Raw genomic sequence first — 25,621 nt, 5'->3', positions numbered from 1 at the left:
CATAAATAAAAAATAATAATAAAACCCCCCCCAAAAATAGAAAAAGAAGACGGGGCATCACCACTGACCCAGGGCAGAGGGGCAGGAGCGGAGGGAGGGAGGGAGGCAGGCAGCAGCGGCCCTCGCGGGGCCTCGAGTCACAGTGGGCACTGTGGGTGTGGTCCGGAGTGAGGGGAACCTGGGAGAATGGGGGAGGGGACCCCCCTGAGCTGTGTGGGGCAGCAGTGAGGCTGTTCTGGGCTCCACCAGGGGGGAGATGAGGGGGAATGGGGCCAAAGTCAGGAGGTGGGAAGAGGTCAGGTCAAAAGTTTGTTTTTGAAGCCCTGGCTGGCGTAGCTCAGTGGATTTAGCTTGGGCTGCAAACCAAAGCATCACAGGTTTGATTCCCAGTCAGGGCACATGCCTGGGTTGCAGGCCATGACCCCCAGCAACCGCACATTGATGTTTCTCTTTCTCTTTCTCCCTCCCTTCCCTCTCTAAAACTAAATAAAATAAAATCTTTAGAAAAAAGTTTGTTTTTGGAGGTGGGCCCAACAGGACTGGTCTCAGATTGGATGTTGGGACTGAGAAGAGGAACCGAGGGCTCTGAGGCCCCGGGGGCGGGGGTTGCCCTTTGTGGGATGGAGTCCTGGGGCAGCCCGTCCGGGGTGGGGCGGGGGGTGACGGTGAGGCTGCAGAGCTAGGCCTTGGCCCTGAGTTTGAGATGCCTCTCCGACATTGAGTGGGCCCTCGAAGGATGGTCCTGGGACTTGGGGGAGGGTGGGACTGGGGCGTATTTGGGTGTCACGAGCGTGTGGTTGGTACTGGGAGCTGGACGGGTGCACCCCGAGAGCCAGTGCACCCAGACAGAACAAAGGAGGCCATGCCCAGGGAGACCCCAGCATTGCAGGGGGGTGAGGACACTGGGGGCTCAGGGAGGTGGGGGAAACTCAGGACAGGCAGCGCCCCCAAAACCCAGGTGAGAAGGTCTTTCAGGGAGGAGGGGGTGGTGGGGCAGGCCCAAAGCTTTCCAGAGTGGGGCGTTACGACCTGGCTGGGACCAGCGCTTCTTCTAGAGTGGGTCACGTTGCTGGGATTTGTGCAAATGGAGGGAAGAGCAGCCTAGCGCCTCTCCCGTCTCTCCCGCCTGGCGGGAGCTGGAGCTGCTAAAGCAGCCCCTTGCTGGAAATATTCTGGGGCGAGGAGAGTGGGGTTCAGGGGTTAATGAAAGGAACTCTCGTCTGCAGACTGGCCCATCCGGGGGTGTCTGCACCGAGCCCCCGCTTCCTGGCTTCCGCTTGGGAGGTGCGCCCCCCCCCGCCCGGACCAGGGCGGTGTCTGGGAGCCGCACACAGTCCGTCCGTGGCGGAGCCCAGCTGTGCTCGCGCCCTGAACGCTGTAACCGCCCGCCCCGCGCAGCCAGAGCCCGCCCGCGGAAGTGGGCCAGCCGCACCCCGAGCAGGATTAAAGGGACGTGTAATGGATTAAAGATCAAAAATGTTAATTAAGAAATGGTCTTTTCTAATAAGATGCCTTCAAGGGCACAGGCCTGAGAAGGAGGGGATTTCTCATTTTGGCAACATGGGTTCTGTTGTAAGGAAATTGGTTCGCGGGCGGCGGGGAGGACCGACGTAAGTCTCCTTTCACAGACATCTCCATCCAAATTAATTAGCAGGAAGGAGCGGGGGCAGAGCGGCGGAGCGGCGGGCCGGCGGGCGCGTGCGCGGCTGGGCGGGAAGGCTGCGCGGACTTCAGGGCAGGCAGGCTGTGTCCTGGCGCGGCTGGAACCTCGGGGCCGAGGGCCGGGTCCGAGGGCCCTTCGGGGGCCTGGCTGCTCCCGGGCCGAGGGGTGAGGTCTCACTCGGTGGGAACTTGCGGTGCGACTCGTGGCTGCCTCCACCCCTTCCCGAGTTGCTCCGGCTCCCTTTGTTGTCAGTGGCGGAGGAGAGCAAAACCCCTGCCGCCTGCCTCCCCGTCTGTCGGGTCAGACAGATTGTGCCCGGGGGACTGGGCGCTCGCACCTCTCCGAGGGGGCCAGTGAGACTTGCGGGGCGCGGGCTTGGTGGGCCTGAGCCCGCCTCCGCCCCTCCGGGTCCCGCTTTCCCAGGCCCCCCCTGCATTCCCCGCCGTGAAGGGCACCCTAGCCCGACAGTTCAGCACTGGGCCCTGGAGTCTGCCGGGTCATAGATTCGAGTCCCACGTCTGCCCCCTGCCTGGGACCGTAGCTTAGTCACTGGACATCTCTGGGCCTCAGTTTCCCCATCTGTAACACTGAGCCAGGGGTCCTTGCTGGAGTGTGAAGCGGGAAGGAGGTCACGGACCTAGAGCGGGGGCTTCGAGGGGGCGGGGCTCCGCAGGGCGGGGCTCCGTGTGGGGCGCTGGGGGCTGTAGTTCTTTGGCCCCGAAGCAGAGGAATCCCTGCCACTTGCGCGCGGGTCTTGGGTCCTCGCTTGGAGAACAGCAGCCACCTACCAGGTCACCCCGGCCTGCAGCGCTTTGGGCTTCCCGGGTCCTTCACGGCGCAAAACCTCGACGCTCAGAGGAAGGGGGGTCATTCCGAGCCTGGGGCTTGCTCTGGAGGCCCCGAGACTTGCGGAAAGTGGGGGTGAAAGGGGTGCTGATTCAGGACGAGGACGCGCTCGGTGGGACCGCCGCGCAGGTGTCTTCCCGCCCGTGCAAGCCTCTCTCGGGCCGGGACCAGGGGGCCCGCGACAGAAGCCGGGGAAGCCTGCACCATCCTCTCCCCCTGATTGGGGATGTACGGCCTTCCGGGGCTGCAGACCTTCGCTGACGCTTTTAAAATAGAAAACGACTCTCATTGTCTTATTTCATGGCATTTGCTCCAGATTGCATTTTTGTCATATTAATATCATGGCGTCTGCTTGAGTTTTTTTTGCCTATGCCTGCTATACCATTTTTTTTTTTCAGCATTTTACAATTTTTCCCACTGAAACTTTTAAAATTGTGGTAAAATACATATATTGAGTAATAACAAAATTTACATTTGACCATTTTCTTTTTTAAAAGGATGTTTAAATTTTATTTTTATTTATTTTTGAAAGATTTTATTTAGTTTTAGAGAGAGAGGAAAGAAGGGAGAAAGAGAGGGAGAGAAACATCAATGTGTGGTTGTTCCTCAATGCACCCCCTACTGGGGACCTGGCCCACAACCCAGGCATGTGCCCTGACTGGGAATCGAACTGGCGACCCTTTGGTTCGCTGTCTGGTGCTCAATCCACTGAGCCACACCAGTCAGGTTAAAATTTATTTTTAGAGACAGGGGAAGGGAGGGAGAAAGAAAGGGAGAGAAACATCAGTGTGAGAGAGAAACATCGATCGGTAGCTTTTTCCACACCCCCAACTGGGGACCTGGCCCGCAACCCAGGCGTGTGCCTTGACTGGGAGTCGAACCTGTGACCTTTTGATTCGCAAGCTGACGCTCACCCCACTGAGCCACACCAGCCAGGCCGTTGACCATTTTCAAGTGCACAATTCAGTGACACCGAGCACATCCACCCTGTTGTGTGCCCATCGCCACTGTCACCTCCAGAACTTCCATACCTTCCCACACTGGCACTCTGTCCCCATAACCATTTGCTGCTCGGCCCCCACCCCCACCCCGTGCCCCCCGCCCCTGTCAACCACCATTCTAATGTCTGTCTCTGAACTCGACTGCTCTTGGGACCTCGTGTAAGTGGAGTCGCACAGTGCTGGTAGATGGGTGTCTGGTTTGTTTCACTCGGCGTGACACTGTCGGGGCTCCAACCTGTTGCTGCGTGTCAGCCTCTCCCTCCGTCTGGGGGCTGGACGGCACTCCGTCGTATGGACAGACCGCATCGGGCCAAGACGTCATCCGCTGATGGACACTGTGTTGCTTGCTGTGCTGAGGGAGCACCACACTGGTTTCCACGGTGGCCGCACCATTGGCGACACCCTCACACGAAGCTCTGTCTGCGGGCGGACCGAGAAATCTCCCAGAGAGGGTGGCCTCTCCTCGTCCTGACTGGATAAAGGACGCCAGCGGCCAGCGGCTGAGGCTTGCCTGGCTCTCAGAAGCAGAGGGTGTGGGAAGGATCCCTGGGTGGCGCCGAGGGCCCCGGCCAGCCCTCCTGGCTCTGGCTGAGAGCTGGACCGGCCTCCTTCCCGCCACAGTGCAGCCTCGGGAGCGGGGGACCCACAGACTGCGGGATGTGCATGCCTGGCCCTGGACACCCTGGGCCGGGGTCTTTCCCGCACACAGCTGCAGACACAGACAGTGGAGGAGGCGGCCAGCAGTGGACAGCGTGGACATTGAGGCCTTGCAGTCACCCTGTGGGCTCTGCTGTGGTCTTGCTTACGAGCCGAGTTTGCTTGCCCGCCCCCCCCCCCCCCCCTATTTTTTCTTTCACCTCTGACCTGACCGCTGGCTTTGTCTAGCCCTGCCCCTCCGCCATCATTTCTGCCTCCGGTGGCCACTCACCAGTTCCTTTGGGGCCACCTCCTAATCTCGTCCCAGGCAGGCTGTCCTTGGCTGCGTGCACCTGTGATCTGCTGAGTGCCTCGGTCCGGCGGGTGGCAGGTGCCCGGCCACGCTAGGCGTCGCGCTCCCTGCTGCTCAGAACCGATGTCTTTCAGAGGCTTTATTTCTCTGAGCCTCGCAACTCAAGGATTAATCTGAGTTACAGGCGAGAACTCAACCCTAAGAATGGCAGCTTCTTCTTCTTCGTCTTTTCTTCTTATTTTTATTATTTTAACCAACTGCAATTTGCAAAGTGTGTGTAGAGGGGAGGAGGCCCCAAAGAGCGCCCCTGGAAACCAGGGTTCCTTAGAAGCCTGCCCCACGCTTCTGCCTCACCAGCGACGGAACAGCATGTAAATAAATTTGATTTCCCTCCAACTCCACGCGTCACAGGCTTAATTACAGCAGCCCCAATGTGTGCCTGCGTGTGTTTTTCCATTAGCGAGAGAGGCTCGTCATTAGCCATGTCTGGGAAGGATGATTAGGAAGAGCCGGGTTCCACCCTCGATAGGTGTCCTCAGAGAGCAGAGAGGGACCGTCGCTGGGATCTGAGCTCTTCCCCGGGAAGGCGGCCGGGAGGAGGCAGGAAGCGTCGTCCCTGCGCACTGGAAGGAGATGATAGAAAGGGGGAAGGCAGGCCATCCTGCCCGGGAGGGAGCAGTCGGGGAGCCTCTGCCGCTGGACCCCCGTCCCTGGTGTCTCTGGCCAGCCCTGAAGTCTTGGGTCTCCAAGACCCCTGTGGAGCCCTCTCTTGCATTCTGGCTCCAGGAGCTGGGGATGAGACCCAGTGCTTGGTGGGGGCAGGGCTCGGCCACACCACTTCCACCCACCTGTTTTAGGGGGCTTTTCATGCCTCCCTCCCGCTCCTACGGAGCAGGGGTGGAGGGGGGAGAGGGCGGGCCTCTCCCAGGAGGATTGCACCCCCGGGAAGATTGTCCCCGGGAAGATGGCTGCACTGGATGGCTGCTGCAGCGAGCCAGCGTTTTGTTCTAGAAATAAGTAGCTCAAAACCCCGAGTGAGAAATTAGTGAGCACAAAGGGACTCGGACCCTGCGGCCAGAGTTGCAATTGTCTGCAGGAGGTGCCCTGCCCAGGGGGGCTTTGAGGGAGGATTGGAGTCCATTCTGCCTGGCACTCAAGGCGCAGTATTGGCAAAAAAGTTTTTTCCTTCCTTCTGCCCTCTCCCCTGCATCCCCAGCCCCCATCACGATCAAGTCTCTGGTGTAGCCGCCTGAGGGGCTGCATTTTGTGATGCTGATAACCCTCCCGAGCTCCAGAAACCCAGGCACAGCTGACTTCTGACTGGCCGTCCCTGGGCGCTGAGCAGCTCTCGGAGTGGGGGGAGACCCTGGAAGCCCAGAGTCTTCCAGCCCTCCTGGTGACCAGAGTCCCCAACGGGTGTTCTCCCAGGCTCTGCTTGAATGCCTCCAAGGACGGGAGGCTCATCTCCTTCCCGTGCTGCCTAGCCCCCAGTGACGGCCCCCATCACCACATTTATTGAGCACTTACTGAATGCCAATAACTACTTAATGAAACAAGCACAACGGAGACCCTCCACGAGGCCAGGCGTTGGGGAAAAATCGATGACGCGGTGGGGATTCCTGCCCTCCGGGAGCTCCCATCAGACGGGGTGTCAGGAGACAAAGCCAATCGATGTGGAGAGGTCTTGAGTGCTTCTGGAACTGAAAGAGGATGGGGCAAGGGGGCGGGGAGCAGTGTTCCTGCTGGGACACCCGGCCTGGCTTTATAAAGCCCACCTGGCCTGGCCTGCCCCTGGTCACGCCGACCTGTCAACTCCTGAGCTTTCCGAGCAGGCTCCCGCCCAGGCTCCCGCCCAGGGCCTCGGCACCAGGTGCGCCCTCCGCCGGCAGCCCCCTTCCTCACCTTCCCCTGCTGACCCGTGTCAGGTCTCTGCCGTTCATGGTCACCTCCGGAGCCTTTTCTGACACTTCCTTCCTTGTCACCTAGTAGATCCTGTCGGTTCTGTCCACTGCCGTGTCCCCAGCCCGAGGAAGACACGGAGGTGCAGGGAGGGTGAGTGACGGGCCTAGGGCCACACAGCTCGTAGGTGGTGAGTCAGGGACGCACCTGCAGCTGGTCTGAGGCCAAAGCCACACTCTCCATCCCTGGGATGAGTGGGCGCAGGATGCTGCTCCTCCTCCTCCTCCTCCTCGCTGGCCCTGCGGGGTCTGGTCCGACCCCGTGACCTTCCAGAACAGGCCCTCCGTGTCTGTGGAGGGCTTCCCACCCTCCTCCTGCCCCCCTTGGAGGGACGAGATGCACTGAGAGATGTACAGGGCTAGAGTTTTCTGATGATGTTGTCATGGTCACATGGGGGCCCCTGGTCTGATGGGGACCCCTGGCCCCCAGGTCTGTCAGACAGCAGGTGTGGGGGCCGAGAAGGCGGGCAAGCTGTGCAGGTGGGAGAGGGCGTTGCAGCGTCCTCACGAGGGCTGCTTAGTGCCCACCGGGCCTGGGCCCTGCAGGGCAGGGTGTGGGCAGGGCCTCGGACTCTGGCCCCTGGTGTGTGGCTGTGCCTTGGGGTCTGCGGAAGCGGGTGCTGCCCCAGGCCACCGGTTCCAGCTGCCTTCCCGGGCTCTGTCACCGCCACGTGGGCCCGGGCTTTGGGTTCCTGAGTGAATGACTCGTGCGCCAGGCTGGATGCCATGGCTGCACGGTTGTGGTTGTAGGCCCCGCACCCTGACACGGGCCAGCGAGCCTGGTGGGCAGAACTGGGGTCCAGAGACGAACTTGCTGTCCTTTGTCTGCTGCCTGTTTGCTGCTCGAACTCTGGCCACCCCCCCCCGCCCGGGGGGCACATGCATCCTTCCAGGGCTGAGATGCAGCGGTCAATCAGAAACCGCCCCTGGCTGTGGGCTCTGAAGCCGGGCCTGACCTCTCAGCCCGGGCCCGGGCCGCCGCCCTGCACACAGAGTGGGGCGGGCATCTTCCCCGCACGGCACGCTGGCGTTCGAGGTGCCTGTCGCTGAGGTTTGACCGGCTGGAGGCGTGGAGCAGAGGCGCTGAAACGGGCCCTCCTTGCGCACTTTCACCTCCAGTCTGTCCTCCGTCTGGACTCCCCGCGTTCGCCTTGAACCTGGACACGGGCGCTCTTCCGAGCTCCCGCCCGGTCACACCGAGTCAGAACCTGACCGCGTGCCCGGGCCATCCTCAGGCCCCGCGCTCCCTAGATCCGTGCTGGACGCACACTGGCCTGCTTCCGTCCTGGGAAGGGACCCGACTGCCCGTCACCTCCGGTCCCGCGTGCCGCGCCCCTGCTTCCTTCCCGCTCTCTGCGGCCCAGCCCCCCCCCCCTCAGCCCCCGCCCGCACCCCTGCTGGAGCTGGCCTCGCCCTGCCCCATCACCGCTTCCGTGCTTTCAGAGCGCAGGTTGTTGGAGGACGGGATTTCGTCTCCCTACGTTTCTGCCGCCTTTCACCCTGACCGAGAGGGCGTGCCCGCCCCCTTCCTGCCGCCGCGTCCTGGGACAGCCCCGGGCGTGTTGCACATCTCACTGAATGTCCGAGAACGAGTGGGCCTGTCCGCTGGAGAGAGGAGTGGGGGGCCGGCCCCGGAGGCCCGGGCCTCCTTCCTGTGGCCGCCGGTGCTGTCGTCCGTGATTCAGAGCCGGCAGCTGGCAGAGGGGGGAAGGTGCGCCCCAGGGGAGCCCGCTTCCCAGAAACGTCCAACGCGCCGCCCCCACCTGCGCTCCCCCAAGGACAGAAGAATGCGGGGGCTTCCTGGAAACCCTGCCGGCGTGGCCCCCGGAGGGCGGGGATGACTTTGGCGTGTTCAGCTGTTAGTGACGAATCCCAGGAAGCCTCCCGGCTTCATGCCTGGGAGGGGACATGCCTCTTTTGCTCTTGGGTGGAGGAGGGAGGAAGGGAAGCTGGTGGTCGAGTGTGTCCACAGTGGGAATTTGTCAGCTTTTCTTGGGATCCATGCGGACGCAACTCCCCCAGAGCAGGAAGTGAGGCTGAGTGTGCACACGGGTGTGCCTGTGCACACGTGCGAGTGACACCCAGAGATGGGGCCCGCGGGTACCCCCCCCCCACCCGCAGATCCGACTCCGTGCTGATGCTCGAAGCAGGTGCTTTTCCTGGGGGGTCATGGTCAGCCTTCTGGCCCAGGGAGGTGGCCGCAGGGTTGAGATGGAGAATCAGAATTGCAATCCTGTTTTAAGGACATCAGGGCAGGACATGGGGACGGAGATACCGAGGCTGGTTAAATACAGGTTCCCGGGCCCCGCAGTCAGAAAAGGGCTGCTGGCAGGTCCCCTGCATGGTCACGGGGCCTCCGTGCAGGTGAGGCTGCCCCGGGTGGCCCTCTGCCCTGCACCTGCAGACGCGGACGCACACCTGGAGAGTCTTGTGTTTCATGGGCGTCTGAGGCGAAGCCAGTTGCCAGGGGGCCTTTTCTGAGACAGAAGAATGCCACCCCTCCCGCCCCGTTTCCTGGGACGGCTGCCCCTCTGCCCAGGAGCTTGGGTCTGTGCAGGTCCCTCAGAGGCCGCCTGATAGGCCGGCTCTCGTAACCAACTCCTGGGAGAGGCTCCCGCCACACTCCAGCGGAGTGTGACGAGGTGACTGACCGGCGTGCGGCCGTTCTGGTAAAACCGGGGGTGCGTGCGTCCGTGACCGTGCGGCCTTGTTCACCGCAGTCGGCGCAGTGCGGGCCTCCGCGGGGGCGGCTTCAGGTGGACTTGACCCTTCACACTTGCCGGTGTGGGTCGCATCTTCCACACCCGTCGCCGATGTCTCCGTCGTCAGAAAGGACAGCAGAGCCTCACTTTGTGGGGAAGACATCCTCGGGAGGTAGAAGCAGTTCCCGGGGGGGAAAAGCTGGGCGGGACCACCGTCTGCCTGGGTGTTCGCCCGACGTCAGGGAAGCTGGGCTCCTGCCGGCAGCCAGGGCAGAGCCTGCACGGGGGCACTTCTGGGCTGGCCCCGCCCCGTCTGTCCGGTATGCGCCGAGGTCCCTGAGCCCTGCTCGGCGGGGATCTCTCCCGGGACCTCACGCCCCGGGGTCTGTGGCTGGTGGATCTTGGTGCCGTGGGTTGCCCTGCTGGGGGGGTGCCTTGGCTGAAGAGGGAGGCGACCTTCCACCTGCCTCGTCTGTTTACTTACGGCCGTGGACGTGGGATGGCAGCCCCTGGACGCCGTGGAACCCCGGCCTCGTCCACGTGGAAGGCTGCTGGCTGTGGTCACGTCCCTCTTTGCTGGGGCCTCGAGGTCACTGCCCACCCCTTTCTGCACTAGAGGGTGAACCCTGGGGAGCTCAGAGCCCGGAGCCCTGGTCTCTTGGAGGCTGGCATCCCTGCTCCGTCGTTCTCTGGCCGTGCGACCTTCCTTCTCTGGATCTGCCCGTCCGTGCGTGAGGCTGGCACGGCACCCACCTCACAGGACAGGAGGCCACCGTGGGTGCCAACAAGGGGGTGCTCCTTCCTGCCCAGAGACGGGACCTGGTTGGGAGGGTTTCCAGACACAGTTTGGAGTGCCCATGCTGGCCGAATCTTGCCTGCAACAGGTGAGACCGGGCCTGCCTGATGAGATCTCCTAGCAACCGGCTCCTTCCCTCGGCACGGCGGTCAGACGCCGTCCCAGGGAGAGAGTCCGTGTCATTTTTTCCATCCTGCGTGTGGCTCACGGAGGGGGCCAGGGATGCCCGTTCGGCAGTACCTGATTCCTCCTTAAACCAGACCGAGTTCCATTCTCGTCTCCCCAAAGGTGTTTTTTCCAGACTCAGCCGTGGCTCGCAGGCTCAGCTCCCCCACAGGGGGGTCAGGAAATTGGTGAGAAGTCAGAGTTGGATCATGTTTTTTTTTTTTTGAAGACGTGAAAGTAGAAAATCTGCATTCGCTTAAAAATAGCTACCTTGGCGTGTTGTTGGGCAACGGGGTGTTGTCCAAGAGGACCTGCCTTCCTTTCGGAATGGATGGGCGCGACCTCAGTCCATCTGAATCTCTGTCTGTCCATCCATTCACTCAGCACGTAGTTATTATGCACCTACTATGTGCCAGGCACTGGTTTAGTGCTGGGTTCGCAGTGATAAAACAGACAGCAGATCCTTGGAGACCACTGATTTTCTCCAGCCAGGAGCCCCCCTCCCTCCCGGACCCTCCTCCCGTCCCCCCCCACCCCCGTCACCCTAGTCTTTGGGGGTAAGGAGCTCAAGGCTGAGATGGGATCAGCCCACGGAGCACTGGCCCTGGCTCCGCCGCTAACTCGCCACATGGTCCGGGGACATTCTCTCGGCCTTAGATTCTGATAAAAAGCTGTGGATTGGATCGACTTTTTCTGGGGAGCCTTCTCCATCTAAAATCCCCCAATTCATTCTCCATTTGTCCTTATAAAACGTTGAACTATGTCAACACTTTCAATGGCTCATCAATAGTTGTTTTCAATCATAAAATAATTCAGATGGGTAAAAGTAACAGGCAGGGAGCACCTGCCCTTCCGTGTCGGGCAGTGCACGGATCGCCCGTGTAGCTCCCCGTCCGCCCCTGTCCCCCCAGCGCCCTGCTCGGAGGGCTCATCCTCGCTGCTCTGTCTCGCAGCTCTGCCTGCTGACGGTGTCCCCCCCGGAATGTTCCACGGTTTCGCTCTCCGTCTCCTGTTCCTGGAAGTGTGGATGCTGTCTAGTTCTTCTTCTTCTTCTTTTTTCTCCCTTCTTCCTTCTTCTTCTTCCTTCTCTTCCTCCTCTTCCTCCTCTTCTTCCTCTCTCTCTTCTTCCTCCTCCTCTTCTTCTTCTTCCTTCTCTTCCTCCTCCTTTCTCCTTCTTTCTCCTTCTTCTTCTCCTCCTGCTTTGCTGTGACAGATGACTGTGGGGTGGGTATTCTCACAGCGGCCTGCGAGCGCGGCTCCAATGTCCTTCTGGCCATCAGCTCTGCTGTCCCTGCCTTCACCTTAGTGACTTCCTTCCCAGTGGTTCTTCCCTCCCCGTCTGAGGGTGGTGTCTTCGCACCACACACAGGCCCCACTCCATCCCTGACGGGCCAGGTCTGGGTCACGGGCCTGTCCTGGTCGCTCAGAGGTGAGGCCAGCCCCAAGGGCACCTGAATGGGAGATGGGGGAGGTTGGGGCCGTGGCCAGCGTGGGACAGCCGATCCTAGCCCTGCCCAGGGCAGCTCCGCCCGGGCTGTTTGGGAGTAGCCCCCCCGCCCTTTGCTCTGAGCTGTCTCAGGAGGCACCTGTCTCTTTGGAAACGACAGCGAGTGAGCAGACGGATGAAGCCCCACTCAGGGTTTCCCTCCTCCTGTGTCAGCAGGGGCAGCCCGGGCGTCGGCCCTCAGCGTGTCCCTGTTAGAGCTGGGGGAGCAAGGGCTGGCAGCGGTCTCGGCGGGCCCCCTGTGGTGTCGGTGGGACCCGCGGGACCTGGCGAGGCCCTCTGCCCTTGCAGTGCTGATGCAGGAGGTTTGTTACAGTTGGGGAAACTGAGGCTCAGAGCCTGGAGGCCGCTGGACTGAGCCAAGGTCATGGCAAGTCCTCGGGACAAAGCTCAGGTAGCAGTGTAGGTGTCTCCACAGTCCCCATGGCGACGCTGCGCCCACCCGTCCTCTTCTAGGCCGCCTCTCTGCCCCCGACGGAGCTGGCATGGCTGCCCAGACCCCCATTGCACTTCCTGTGGCCACTGGCCCCCCCCCCGCCCCCCGTTCTCTCAGCTGCGTCCCCGTGGGTCCCCCACAGAACCCTTTCCTGCTTCTGATGCAAATCTTCTTGCTTCCCTGATAATATCCCGGGCTCCTCTTACCGCAAGGGGGTCAGCCTCGGAGCATCTCGGCAATTTATAATTCTTGAATATTCTGTTTGGTGACATGAGTTAGCATTTAATAGACACCCCGCCACCTCCCCTCTCCCTATTGTGACAAGCTCCCGGCAGCGGCATTGTGAGGCCCGGGGTAATTGCGCCACGCTGGGGACGGGGCGGCCACGTCGCGCTCCAGTGCGTCTCAGACGCGTCTCCACAATAGACAGCCAGGTACGCGCTCGCTCGGCTTCAAAGTAACGATTTCAACTTAATTTGACCCTTGATGAGGGAGCCCAGGTGTCTGGTCGGGCGCAGCCCCGCCGACGGGCCTGCCCGCCATGCCTTCGGCGGCGGCTCAAATAATTCCTCCGTAACAAGTGCCTTTCAGAGGGGGCCTGCTGCTGACAGCTAATACAGAATTATTGCCCCTGAATGCATTTCTGTAATTACTTCCCAGAGATCTGTCTTCGTGTTAGAAGACATTTCACACTTTAGTAACATAAGTGTTTTGGGAGAGCACGCGAGCCATAATTATGAGCAGCCTTTCCGTGAAAATAAACCTAAAAAAATTATGAAAGCTAATGCTAACGTGGGTTAGAGTCAGGGAGGAATTTCATTGGATTCATGCATATGTATTCCAAACATAATAACCTTCTCTGGGTGGAAACTTTTTTTTTTTTTCTTAAACAAAAGCAGTCACGATCCAGGTATAGCCTGCCTTCTCGTTTTTGAGGGCCGCGGAACCGGAGAACTGATTAACAGTGACACGTTGCTGGCGAGTGAATGGAGAAACCGTCGCGAGCGGCCCTGAGAGGAGGCGCTTGTGGTAATGGGAAATGAAATGATTCACAGTGTGATCAATAAAAAATTAGCAGCATTTAATAAAAGGTTTCTGCTTCGTGTTGACGGAGGACCATCGCGAGCTGTTTGAAAGCGGAGTTAAGTGGCGGCTGAGGAGGCGCGGGGGTGGAGTGGGGGGTGGGTGGGGGCGCACGGAGGTCACCATGGGGCGTCCGAGGTGGAGGAGGCTGCCGGGCCCCTGGGGCGGGTCTGGAAGTTTCCATTGCGCTGCCCACTTGACCTTTGGTCTGCGGGTAGTCCTCTGGAGGTCCCCGCTCCTACTTGTGTGGAGATGTGTCTGTTGAGTCCTAGGCATCCGGTGGGCCTTGCTTTCATTGGGGGGTGTGGACCCAGTGCCCTCCCCCCTTAAATCCATCCACCGGGGCGGGGCAGCCTGTCTGTGGGCTGACGTGTGTCTGCTGAGGCCCCTCGAAGGTGCTGTCTGCACCCTTGGCCTTGTGGTTTCTGGAGACCTTACAGCCCACCTGTGGGGCTCAGCACCCTCTCGGGGGCCGGGGGGACATCAGCAGAAGGCTGGCAGGGCTTGTGAGAGGCTGAGGTGGGCGAGGAGCGGTTCTCGGGGGACCCACCCCGTCTCTGTTCTATGGCGGACCTGCCGGAACGCTCGCTCTGTGCGATCCCAGCATCTAAAGCAGACGGAGCTGCTTCCTTGGTGTGGAGGTAACACTGGCGTGGTACCCCCGGGCCTGCCTCCGGCCCGGCCGCTGGCCGCTCAGGTCCGCTGCTCTAAGCCCTTCTGCTCCGAGTCCGCGTCTTCCCGTGTAGGGTGGGCAGCCCCCGCCCAGAGAGGGCGGCCTCAGCGTGGCCCTGGGCTCCTCAGCCTGGCCCCTGGTCCTGTCTTGGGGTTACATGCCCCTTCCTTGCCCCCTCCTCTTACCCCCACGGGGCTCCTCTCTCTGCTGCAGCCGTCAGGGGGTGGTTGGCACCCCAACAGCCTCTCCTGGAGCAATTAGGCTCGCCAGGCCCCGGCGCTGGCCACAAATTAGCTGGATTTATCGAGCTCCCCACGCTGCCCCGCCGGCCGCCCCCCCGCCTCCCTTCGGTCTGCGCCTGCATCTCCTCCTTCCCAGCAGCCATCGGAGACAAAACACGACAGCGAGGCGAGGGCAGCGTGGTCACAGCCTCGGGAGGTCACGGGGAGGTAACTGCGCACAATTTTCACGGTCCCAGGGTGGCTTTGTCCCACTGTTCTTCATTACGGCGTGCGGCGAGGTCGGGTTTATTAAGATCGTGAGGCTCGGAGGAGCGGCACTGCGGACTCGCTGGAGAAACAGAATTTTCTCCTTTTTGACGGGGGTGTGTGCGATGGCTTTGTCTCCCCTTCCCGCTCTGCGCCTCCCTGCGTGCCTCCCTCCATCCGCCGTCTTCCCAGTCCGCTCCCTGCTCACCCGGCGGAGTTGGGAGACAGCTCCGGGAAGCTGCTGCCTCCTCCCTTGGGTGTGCCCTGGGGGGGAGCTGAGCCCAGAGTTTGCTCGGCAGGTGCTCACAGCACCGGCACATAGTAGGTGCTCAGTAAATGTTTCTTGACCGGCTACAGATGTGGAATATTTATCTGTTATGGCTCCAGCTTTTGGGGCACTTACTGCCAGCCAGGGCCTGTGTGGCAGGGACCAGAGGTGAGGTCGCCTGGAAGGCGGCCCCCATCGGGAGCCCCCGCACCTGCACAGGAGGTGATGTCCCACCCATTTTCCAGGTGAGGAAACTGAGGCTCCCGGGTGTCAGTAACGGAGGCCGCACAGGAGTGGGCTTGAACTTGGGTCATCAATCCCCAGAGAAGGAACACTTTCCTCAGTGCCCAGCGCACCTCCCCACCTCGCTCCAGGCCTGAGGGGCCCTGGTGGCTCTTTCTGGGCCTGTCCCACGGCAAAGGCCACCCCTGCCCCCTCCCCCAGGCTGCCTCCAGCCCTCCAGGGTCTGTTGTTTGGCCCACACTGTTATCGTAAAACTTGACATCAACCTTTAGTAATCCAGGGAGAGTTCACATAAAAGTGTGCATTTCCTTCTTTTTATAAAAAAAACCCCAGCTGATGTGCCTGGGCTGTGCCTCGCTGTTTTGTGTGGCCACTGTGTAAAGGGGTTGGACGTTTGGCCCCCTCCCCTTACGCAGCCCCTCCCAGCTCCCCCTACCATTTGCATAACGGCAGGCCATTGGTCCACCGTGCCCCGAGTGTCCGGGTGGGCCGTCTCACCCGGCTGAGCCTCAGTTTGCCCTCTGCTGAGCGGGTCTAAGGTCACCTGTCCCTTCTGGGGTCCCTGGGGCACCCCGAGGCAAGTGCATTGGAAGGTCTGGTCTGAGGGAAGAGATGGCCGTTCTGTTCCCGCCAATCGTGCTGGCCTCCGGTTCTAGAATTCCTGACAACCGGGAGACGTTCTCCGGAGGACCCCAGGCATTTCCGCGGTCAGCCACAGGTCTGTGGAGTCACAGGTCACGTTCAGCCCCGTTCAGTGTGCAGTGCCGCCCGCAGGGCCAGCAGCGCTGACCGGGCAGCGGCGTCACCCCCAGGCAGCTTCCTCATCGAAGAGGCGGAACCCGGCCGGACAGCAAATTAGGTGCTAAAGTGTTTGCCCACACAGCGCTGCCGCCAAGGGGACCCTTGAGTCTGAGTGTGAAATGTTCCCCCACTGCCTGTGCTGCCAGTACCTTCAACCTGAAGATGAATCGCGGCTGCTTCCCGGAGCGGGGGCAGGCCACGGAGGCACGGGCGGAGGGGAGCGGCTCACCGGGGTCGGCGGGCAGCCCGGCCCCCGCTCCTGCCCTCCGCCCCGCCAGCCTGGGCGTGCGTGAGAAGTGTTCATGGGGGACGTGCCCTCTCCCAGCGGGGCCGGGGGTTCGACCTAGCGCCCAGGTTGCCAAAGCGTGCTCCCTCCCGCCTTGCCCCGTCCCCAGGACCTGAACCAGCCGCTAGGGGAAGGGTTTGCCGGAAACCTGTCCCTCTTTGGCTGGGGTCCGCGTTTCCGGGTGGAAACCGTGTTGCCCCAGGGCAAACACGTGGGGAATGGTGGACGCCTCCCTGGGCGTGTGTTCTGTCGGGAGGTGTCTCAGCTCCGCACGGGGGACGGCGAGGGAAGAGCGGCCTGTGAATTGGAAAGCAAACATGTCTGCGTTGTCTCCCTGCCGGCTGGCCGGGGCGCATCCTGGCAGAGGTCAAGGTCTGTCCTCCAGCAGGCGGGCTTGCAACTTAGTCAAGGTCGCCCAGTGTGGAAGGTGGGGCGACCTTGGACTTGAACTCAGGACTTTGCTTTCCTGCTCCAGTAGGATTTATTATTATTATTTTTTGGTCTGTGTGGACATTTGTGTGCCTTGGAAGGGAGCACGTGCCCAGACGGTCCCTGTCCCCGGGCCCGTGAGGGCTGCCGGCAGGACGTCCCTCGGGGCACGGTGGGGTGCGAGGTCTGCAGCTCTCGCCTGCAGCGCGGAGCCGCACACGCTGCTCGGACGGTGCAGCAGCATTCGGGCAGCCATCGTGGCTGCTGCTCCCTCAAGTTCATCGCAGCCAGGCACCAGGCCACGTCTGTGGGACCTCATTAAAGTAATCTAACGTCACTACAGTTTTCTCAGAGAGGGCACGTGGCACCGCCTGGGTCCCCCAGCGGTTAAGCGGTAGGTAGCATGTGGATTCGAACCCAGACAGTCTGGCTCCAAAGTCTGTGATTTTTTTTTTCTTTCTCTCTGTCATCTGGACAGTCCCTGGAACGAGACCCCCGCTGTCTGCCTCGATGGCTGTTGTGCCCAGTAACCGTCTGTATTGTGACTGCGAGGTTCCCTTAGCCCTCTGGCCCCCTGGTGCTCCCTGTAAGGTGGGGTCCCCGGATCAAGCCCTGGACGTGGTCTGGTGGGCCTTCCCCGTCCCCGTCCAGGTGTGACTAGGAGCAGCGGTGAGACTCGGGGAGGCTGCCTCTCCTGCCCCTCCGCTCTCGACGGGCAGCGTCCTTGGAACTCAGTCCTCGCTCTGTTCCACCAGTGACCCCTGCCCCGCACCCTCGTCTCACCTCTGCCCACACCCTCCTCTTCCCGCCTGCCCCTGCGCCCGCCTCCTCCAGGCTCCTCGAACCCCCCCCACAGGGCTCCCCGACCAACACGTGTCTGGTGCCTGGCCGTGAGCACGGTCCTTCTCGCACCCCCGCCCTCCCTCCACCTGGGTGGCAGGGGAGCACGCGGAGTCTGTCACGTCAGTGTCCTTGTGGTCCTACGAATCATCTGACTCAGGCAGAGGTGAAGGGTCACGCCTGGGGCCGGCAGAGAGGGGGGCAGGTGTCCCAGAGCTGAGACCGAGGCCTTGCGGCCTCACCTCCCCACTGGCGTCCAGCCGTTCGTGCCCTCGCTCGCTCACGTGCCCCGTGTGTGTTAGCGTCTTCCCCGAGCCGGGCCCCGTGTGGGCTCTGAGGCTGCCGGGATGAATGAGAGGGCGGGCCCCGGGAGTGGCGGGGAATGTGCGTGCGGTGTGTCTGGCACCCGGCGGGACCTCGGTGAGTATTTGTGGGTGGGGGAGGGAAAGAACGGGCGCGTCTGTGTGACTGTTGGCACCGGGGCATCGCACGACTCTTCCCCTCTCTCCTCGTTCCCTCCGTCCCGGGCGTCGGGGGCGTTCCTGGCCTCGCGCCTGCCCTGGGCAGCTAGCTGCTCGCCCCCGAGCCCCAGGGCTGGGGCCCCTGCAGGCCGCAGGTCTGCGGGAGGGCATGCTGCTCACCGTCAGGCTGGTAGGTTCCGTTCCGACCTTGCCTTTGGGCGACCCCTCGACGGGAACCTCCGTGTTCCCATCTGTGAATGGAAAAATAGACCCATTTACCCTTCCCCTAACGTGAGGCTCAGAGATGGTGCGGCCCGAGTGGAGGCCTCGCAGCTCGGAGCCCCGACGGCGCTGGCGAAGCCCAGGGCCCTTGGGGACCACATCTTCAGGGACATCCTGCTCCCCAAAGCCTCTTGGGGCCACTGAGTCTCCCCTTTCTGGCTTTCTGAGGGTCAGGCCAGCCAACCAAGGGACCCCATGGGACCACAGACGGTGAGGTCCCCTCCTTTGCCCACCCCCCTCTCTCGCCCCCGTCTGCGAAGCCACCTCGCCTTCCCCTTAGTGGACAGCGGCAGGGGAGGTGACACTTCCTTAACACAGATTTATACTCTCAGGTGACTTTATAGGTGTCTGACTTACAAAACCCCAAGACTGGACGTGCTGATGTATCTCCTCCTGAGTCAACAGGATGTCGCAGATTTAAAGGGACCAGAGGCAGCGTCGTGTGGGTGGTTCCAATTGTGGGTGGGAGGGGCTCGTGTGCACCGTGCTGCCCAGGAAACACGGCAACAACAACAACAACAACAACAAAAGGCAAAACAAAGCAGAGGATGATTTACATATGTCTACTAAATTGAGTGTTGAGAGAAGTCGCTCCAGTGTGGTGCTGGACCTGGTGTACATAGTCTGAACAGTCAGCGAAGGAAATACAAAGCCGGATTTACGGCTTTTTTTTTCTTTCTTTCTTTCTTTCTTTCCCCGTCAGAACATTTTTTTATTAAGGGAAGAGACGGGAAGCCAGGCATCTCAGAGCCGGGGGCCTGACGTGCCGCCGCGGCTGCGTGATGACTTACCGTGTTGCCGGCTCCCGATGATATTTCTCGTTGCTCTGCTTTCTCTTTCTCGCCGTTGCCCGAGCCGCCGATCCGATTTCCTGAGATAAATCTGCTGCCTGGCTTTTAATGGGATTTCTGCGTTGCCGGGAGTTGGCGCGTTCTGCTAAAAAAAAAAAAAAAAAAGAAAGAAAGAAAGAACCTAAGAATCGTACATCCCCTAATTGGTAAGAAGAGAGATGTTTTGATGGGCCACCAATGGAAACATTGATTTTTACGGCCTCCGCGCCGCTCCGAGCGGCGTGCGGGGCCGCGCTCCCCGCCTCGGCAGGCGGCAGCTGGCTCTGCGACGCGCTGATGGGTCTTGGCGGGGCCTTGGTGTCGGGCGCTTGCGAGCGCGAGTGCTGTGCCGACGGGCGCAGCGCAGCCCTTACCCCGCTCTCTGTTTCTAAATTGGAATATTTATGGGGCTGGGGCTTCGTCTCGGACCGACCTCGTTTGTTCTCTGCCTGCGTGCGCCTCTCTCGCTGTGGTGACCAGCCCTCGGGGGCGGACAGGCGGTGTGCCCAGGCCTTTCTCTGTAACCGCGGGGTCACGTGTGGCACACGCGGGCACGCACACGCCTTCACACGTGCAGAGATGTTTGCGTCGGTGTCCTTCCACACGAGAGTGGTTTCTCGCTGGAGTTCCCATCGGCGCTGCTGTCTGGAGGGGCGGGAAGCGACGGCGCACGCTCTGATTTTGTAGCGTGAGTCTCTGCGTTGCACCGGGGACCTTCTACCCACGGACTCTTCCTGGGGTGACTGATCTGTTCCGTGGGTTCCGCGCACCCTGTTCATTTTGCACTTTGATTTACAAGTTCTCCGTGTGCCCTGGGAATCTCTCAGTGGGAGCTGTGTGCCATTCCCCAAGCTGTGCAGGAGGCAGGCTGTTGGAGTAAAGGTCTGTAGGGTGCTGGGGGTGTCGCCTCCTCCTGGCTGTGTGCCAGGGGTCTCCCCTTTACATCAGGAGGAGCGAAGCTGCCCCTCTGCGGGCAGTGGGGCAGGACTTCAGGATGGCTTTTAGCTGTAGGGTATGTGAGACCGAGACATGGGTCTACAAGTTTGTAACTGGCTTTGAAAAAGTACAGGACGTACCCCTGGCTGGTGTGGCTCAGCGGACTGAATGCCAGCCAGCGAGCCAAAGGGTCACGAGTTCGATTCCCAGTCACAGCACGTGCTTGGGTTGCAGGCCAGGTCCCCAGTAGGGGGCGCCTGAGAGGCAACCACACATTGAAGTTTCTCTCTTTCTCTTTCTCCCTCCCCCCTCTCTAAAAACAAATAAATAAAATCTTTTCTGAAAAATAAAAAGTGCAGGACACGACACAAACCTAACACATCATTGTCGTGACCTGTAAGTGTGCCCAATGGGCAGGAGGCATCTCGTGTGAAAGAAACTGGTGGGAGGGTTCGAAGCCTCGTTCTCCCTGTCGAGGCTGAAACCGGGGCACCAGCGAAGGCGCAGGTGCGGCCTGACTCTCTGTGGCCCCGCGAACACTCGCGCTTCCTGGACTCCAGGGTCAGGACATCCAGGCAAAGGGTCGGGCCAGCATCGGCCCGTCCGGAGCCTCGTGGTGTGGAGGGTGAACTTGGCTCCAAGATCTCCCTGCTCTGACTCTCCAGGCTCTGGGGCGGGGTTGGGGGACACGTTCAGGGGCGTTGGGAACCGCCGACGTGGCTCTGGAGAAAGGTGTGCGCAAGGACAGTTTTCGGGAGACAGATGCGAAGGCATTTTCGCCTCCCCGACGGGTCACGACCCCCAGCATCCCTGCCCGGAGGCGGGTGACAGGAAACCCCCGTGGAAGATTTGCACCAGGAATTAGAGGACCTAGTCGAGAATGACGGCACCGCAGGCGCCCAGAGAAACCCCATACGTGAACACGCCGAGAGGCGTCCAGAATGACGGGCCCTGGGAGGCGGACTAATTAAATGTATCTTAATAAACGCCGGGCAGGTCCCCTCAAACCCTTTCCCGAGACCGCGTCCGCCCACGTGGACTGTGTTCTTCCCGTTGGCAGGAGGCCTGGAAGGGGAGCCGGAGTGTGACCAGAAAGCCAGCCGGGCGCTGGAGGACAGGCACAGCGTGACGAGTCAAGAGGAGAGAAATGAGGACGATGAAGACATGGAGGATGAGTCAATTTACACCTGCGACCAGTGTCAGCAGGACTTCGAGTCGCTGGCGGAGCTGACGGACCACCGGGCCCACCGCTGTCCTGGAGGTACGCTGCTCGGCGCCGGGCGCGGACAGGTGGTTGCGCGGGTAATTGGACAAAGCAACAGCTTGACGCCTCGGGTGAGATTAAAGAATTAATAATGTGATTTTGCAGGGAATGTCATTTTATTGTGGTGTCTTGGGTACCCTTGTATCCGCCTTTTCAATGAAATTAAAAATAAAAGCAACGGCGTTCCAGCCAGCGGGAACGAGGGGGAGGTTCCCCGGTCCCTGCTCCCCCCAAGCCGGTGCTCCATAGGCTGTGGGCCTGCCCCCCAGATTTCTGGGAGGCCCTTGGAAACCCGGCGACGGAGAGCTGTGGTTGGTGCACAGTGAAGCAGCTTAAGCGTGGAGAGCTGGGTGAAGGTGAGCTCCGAGGCCGGGGCGGGCGGTGGACGGGGACAGTTTCGCAGGCCAAGAAGAGCGCCCGAGCCGGAAGGGACCTGGTTCGCCTCCGAGCTCGGCCTCCCGCTTCTCTGCGTGGCCAGCGGCTGCGGCCACACGGGACCGCAGTCCCGTTCGCGCTCCCCTTGGAGCCTCCGAGAGGGTGGGCCAGACCAGGGTTTTACAGGAGCGATTCACGACCTCACGAGTCTGGCCCGTGGGAGAGCGAAATACTGTCACTCACGTTTACAACAGCCCGCGGTGGGCCGGTCTGCTGGTGGAAAGCCACTCTGTGCGTTTCCCCAGACTCGCGGTTGCGGGGGCGGGTGCCCCTCGGAGCCTCGCTGAGCAGCACGCAGCCCTGCTCCGTGCCGCTTCCCCCGGTTCCCAGAGCCAGGGAGACTTTCTGTCTCCCGCCACACTTCTGGGATGGGTGGCCTCTCTAGGCGGAGAAGGGGACAGGTGGTGACCCTTGGGGGCTCGCTGTGGGGGTCTGTGCCGGAAACACGTGTGCGTCGGTCCTGGGCGGGGTCTCTTCCCGGGGCTGCCTCTCCTCTCTACGCCGCTGTAGACTTTGGCTGAAGTCGTGGCAGCTGCCTCGGGGGCTGGGGCTGTCCGCGGCCGCCGACACCCCTGCCTGCTGCCTGACGGGACCCGGCTGACGACCTCTGTGGGGGGCGGGAGCCAGGAACCTCCCCCAGCCCCCGGGGCACTGGGAGTCCGAAATCCCTGGACAGAGCCCGGGAAGCGACCTCACCTGGTAGTGTCCCTGAGGGATTTCTGGCCACCCGGCCGAGATGCGGCCGGTCTGGGAGAGTGTCCCTGACACAGGAGACGTAGCGGAGGGGTTGCTTCCCCCCAGGTCGTGGGTTCCCCAAGGACCGGCGGCCGCTGGGAATCGAAGGCGTCTCACCCCAGACGGGTCCCCACCCGGGACACCGCCACACCCGCCTCTCGTGCCGCCGATTTCCAACGCTGTCCCAGAGGTGTCTCTGGGCATGTCGGGTGGGTGCTGGGGCCCGTCTGGCCGAGGGGGCTCTGGCACCGGCTCCGTAAAAACCTGTTTTAGATGCTGTGTGGACACTGCCCTCTGCTTTAGAAGTCCGGCCCTGGGCACGGAAGGCAACAGCAGGCCCGGCCCGGCCCGGCGCGGGGCTGGGGACGCTGCAGGTGGGCGTCGCTGTCCTCACGGAGCACAGGGACACTTGGAGGCCTGGCCAAGGCCACTTCAGACAGGACCTCGGTCTGCTGAGGTGGGGGCTCCGGGTCCCCTGCGGACATTCCTGAGGGAGCAAGGGAGCCTTGTGTGGGAGGAGGAGGGGCCCTCTCTGCTGCCGAGAACTTGGGGCCCGAGGGCACCCACACCTGTCCGCCTCTCCAGTCGCTCTCTGCTCCTTGTCTCCTGCCGAGGGCTGTCCAGGCAGGTGTGTGGGGAGGGTCGCCCCTTCCAGGCAGGCAGGGCCTGTCGGGAAGAGGCCGGGACTGGTGGAGGGGGGCTGTCTGGGGGGGGCAATCTTGGTTCTTTCAACCTGCTCTAGCACAGGGACCTCCGGGTCCTTCACGGGGTAGTAGGGTGGGGGTGGGGGCCACTGCCTGTGCCACAAGATTTAGGGATGGGGGGCGATTGAAAACCGAATTCCAGATAGACACAGCTTTTTTCAATGCTCAAGTTAATAAAAGAAAATAAGAGAAGGGGAAGTTGTTCAAATAGCGACAGCCCCCCCAAAAAAAACACTCCCCGTGGCTTCATTCCGCTGCTCCCCCCTCAGCCGCGCCCCCTTCCCAAGGATGGGGCCGAGGAGCGTGGCGCCAGCCCCCTTGGAAGGGCAGACCCTCCCTTCCTGGCGAAGGTGAGGAGCTGCTGTGCGGAGCGCCGGGCGGAGAGTTAATCACCCCTGGTTCACTCGGCTGCGGCCAGAGTGACCTATGGGCCGTAATTACAGGGCCCGGCTCGCTCCTGCCCGCCGGCCGGCCCGGGCCCGCCTTTGTGTGCCGGTGGCGTGGGTGGGGATCTCCCCGCCTCACTACTCAGGGTGCCCCCAGTGCTGGTTCCCTCCGGGCAAAACGGAGTGGGTGCGGGCCGGCCGACGGGTGACGTCATTCCAAGGGCACAGGTGCAGGCTGCCGGTGGCGCCTTCTGCCCCCGGGGAGCGTGTGCGGCACCTGCGTGTCTGGCAGTATAAGAGGCCTGGGGTTCGAGCCCAGCACACGCCCGCACGTGAGGAGCCTTCCTGCACGCAGACGGCGTCCGGTCGGAAATCAGGGGCCGGGAAGGGTCTCGCTTCCCGTGGCCACAGGTGGGTCCGAGCCAGGGAACCCATCCAGGAAGTGACGCCCCAGTGTTTGGACGGGACCCACAAATAGAACCCACCCCGGCGGACACCTCAGAGGGGACGTGGATAACCGGAAAAGCAGCTCTCACCCCTGGGTGGGGGAGGGAAGACCCCAATATCGTAACGGTGTGGATGTGCCCGGAATGAACCACTCCCTTAACCTGAGCCCACGGAAGGGACGATAAGATTGACCAAGAAAGGACAGGCTGATTCGGACGCGTCTCAGGACAAACAGGCGTGCACGGACAGGGGGACATTCCGGAACAGAGGAGTGCGGGGCGGGGCGGGTCACTGGGGGGGGGGGGGGGGACGGACCTCGGGAACAGAAAAGGGACCAGACTCGGACCCGAGCGGACTGAGGGTGTGAGAACGGTGAAGGTGTGGCTGCACATCGGTGGGGACGGACGGGTCACCCAGTAGTGGGGAGCGGGGTGAATAGGGTCGCCATCCCCCCCCCCAAAAGAAATGGGATCCCTTCCTCCTCCTAACACCAAGCAAATCCCAGATGGATCAGAAATCCAAACATAGAAGGAAAACTTAAAAATAATAAAAGAAAACAAGTGGGTTAAAAAAATAAAGTATCGGGGGGGGAGCGAGGGGGGAGAAGACCTTTTCTAAATATAGCCCTAAGCCCCAAAGCCGTAAAACAAAGGCAACATGATAAAAATAAAACACTTCTGCATTGCCAAAACCACAATAAATTAATATCACAGGCAAGAGACATTTTTCTCAACGTGGAAGGCGCTCCCACCCGCACTGAGAAAACAGCGAATAGATCACGAGGGAACGGGCCAAGGCCGGTGCCCGCGCAGACCGGTGGCACCGCACTGGTGTCCAGGTGTCCCGAGTCTCTCCCGTGTGCAAGGGGCAGGGACGGGACCCGAAAAGGAAATGCCGCTGACCTTAAACCCTTGGAAGGAGTCAGAATCTCCTTTATGTGAGAGAACTGTCAACCTTTAAACCCTGGGAAGATACCTTTTTTTTTTTCTTCACTAGCCATATTGGCAACAATCAAACATTGCGGTGCCAAGGATCGGGGTCCTCCTCTCCTCTCCGTCCCCAGGGCAGCCTTGGCCTGTGGCTGGAACACACAGTAGGTGCTCAGTAAACATCTGGTTGCTCTCGTCCCCAAGGAGGCGCAGCCTACGAGAAGACAGCCGTGCCCACGGGTGGGCGGGCGGGAGGGTGGCGGCGGACAGAGGGCCCTGAGGTGCCAGAACTCGAGGCGGGCGGCCCCTGCGCTGGCCGGGGCACCGCAGGCCTTCAGCCAGCGTGGACTCGGAAGGGGCAGTCGAGGGCAGGACGAGGTGGTTTATTCGCTCAGCAGATGTTTGCTGAGCGTGCACTAGGCAGGCACGGGGCCCCCTGGGTGCTCGGGGTGCGGGACGGGGTGTTGACAGGAAAGGTGATCGGCGGAGGAGGTAATCGCCACACGGAAAGGTTCCTTGGTGAGAGGAAGGGCCGTGGGGGGCCTCCCGGTAGCCGCCGTCCCCCGCGCCCTTGAAGGCGTCTCAGTGCGTTCCGATGTCACCTCCCGACTCCTCGCTGTCTCCCGGAGGGGCTGGTGCGGTTCAGGTCCTGTTGGGCATGGAGAGCTGACCACTGTGCTCCCCGGGAAACCGGTCTCTGTCTCGGGGAGCTCCACTGTGAGGCTTGAGAAAGCTCTGAGAAGTAGGCCTGTAGGGGAAGACGGGGAGAGCCCGCCCCCTCATCCTGCCTGACTCGGGGGTCACAGACGCAAGGGGAAGGCTGCTCTGAGACGGAGAAGGCTGCCTCGTCATCGTCGCTGGAAACCACGGACGACCTCCTCCCACGCCGCCTAGTTCACCGCGCCCGGTCCCCAAGGACCCGAGCGGACTGCCGGCCGGGGAAACGGTGTTGCTCGGAACCAGAGCGCCGCCCGGCGCGTGTCCATCCACTCCCAGCACCCTCCTGACACCCACTGTGAGCCCGGAAGTGCTCCAGACCGGGACGGACTGGGGGACGGAACCGCCCGGCGCAGAGCACACG

The 25,621-nt window shown here is 61.5% G+C and overlaps 1 protein-coding gene across 2 annotated transcripts in view; it reads left to right on the top strand.

The window, feature by feature from the left end:
* Nucleotides 1-25,621, top strand: part of ZNF423 (zinc finger protein 423) — a 247,992-nt gene that overhangs the window by 63,778 nt on the left and 158,593 nt on the right. The window contains exons 1-2 of one of the 2 annotated variants that reach the window (XM_036013513.1): nt 14,208-14,214; nt 20,704-20,901. In XM_036013513.1, coding sequence (XP_035869406.1) covers nt 20,805-20,901 — 97 coding nt within the window. In that variant the 5' untranslated portion in view covers nt 14,208-14,214; nt 20,704-20,804. Of the gene's footprint in view, nt 1-14,207; nt 14,215-20,700; nt 20,902-25,621 lie in introns of those variants that run through there. The other variant, XM_028534786.2, reaches the window with a different exon arrangement.

The sequence above is a fragment of the Phyllostomus discolor genome, chromosome 12, assembly GCF_004126475.2.
Source record: "Phyllostomus discolor isolate MPI-MPIP mPhyDis1 chromosome 12, mPhyDis1.pri.v3, whole genome shotgun sequence".
Classification (NCBI taxonomy): Eukaryota; Metazoa; Chordata; class Mammalia; order Chiroptera; family Phyllostomidae; genus Phyllostomus; species Phyllostomus discolor.
The sequence above is the reverse complement of the archived record's forward strand: the minus strand, read 5'-3'. Positions and strand labels throughout refer to the sequence as shown.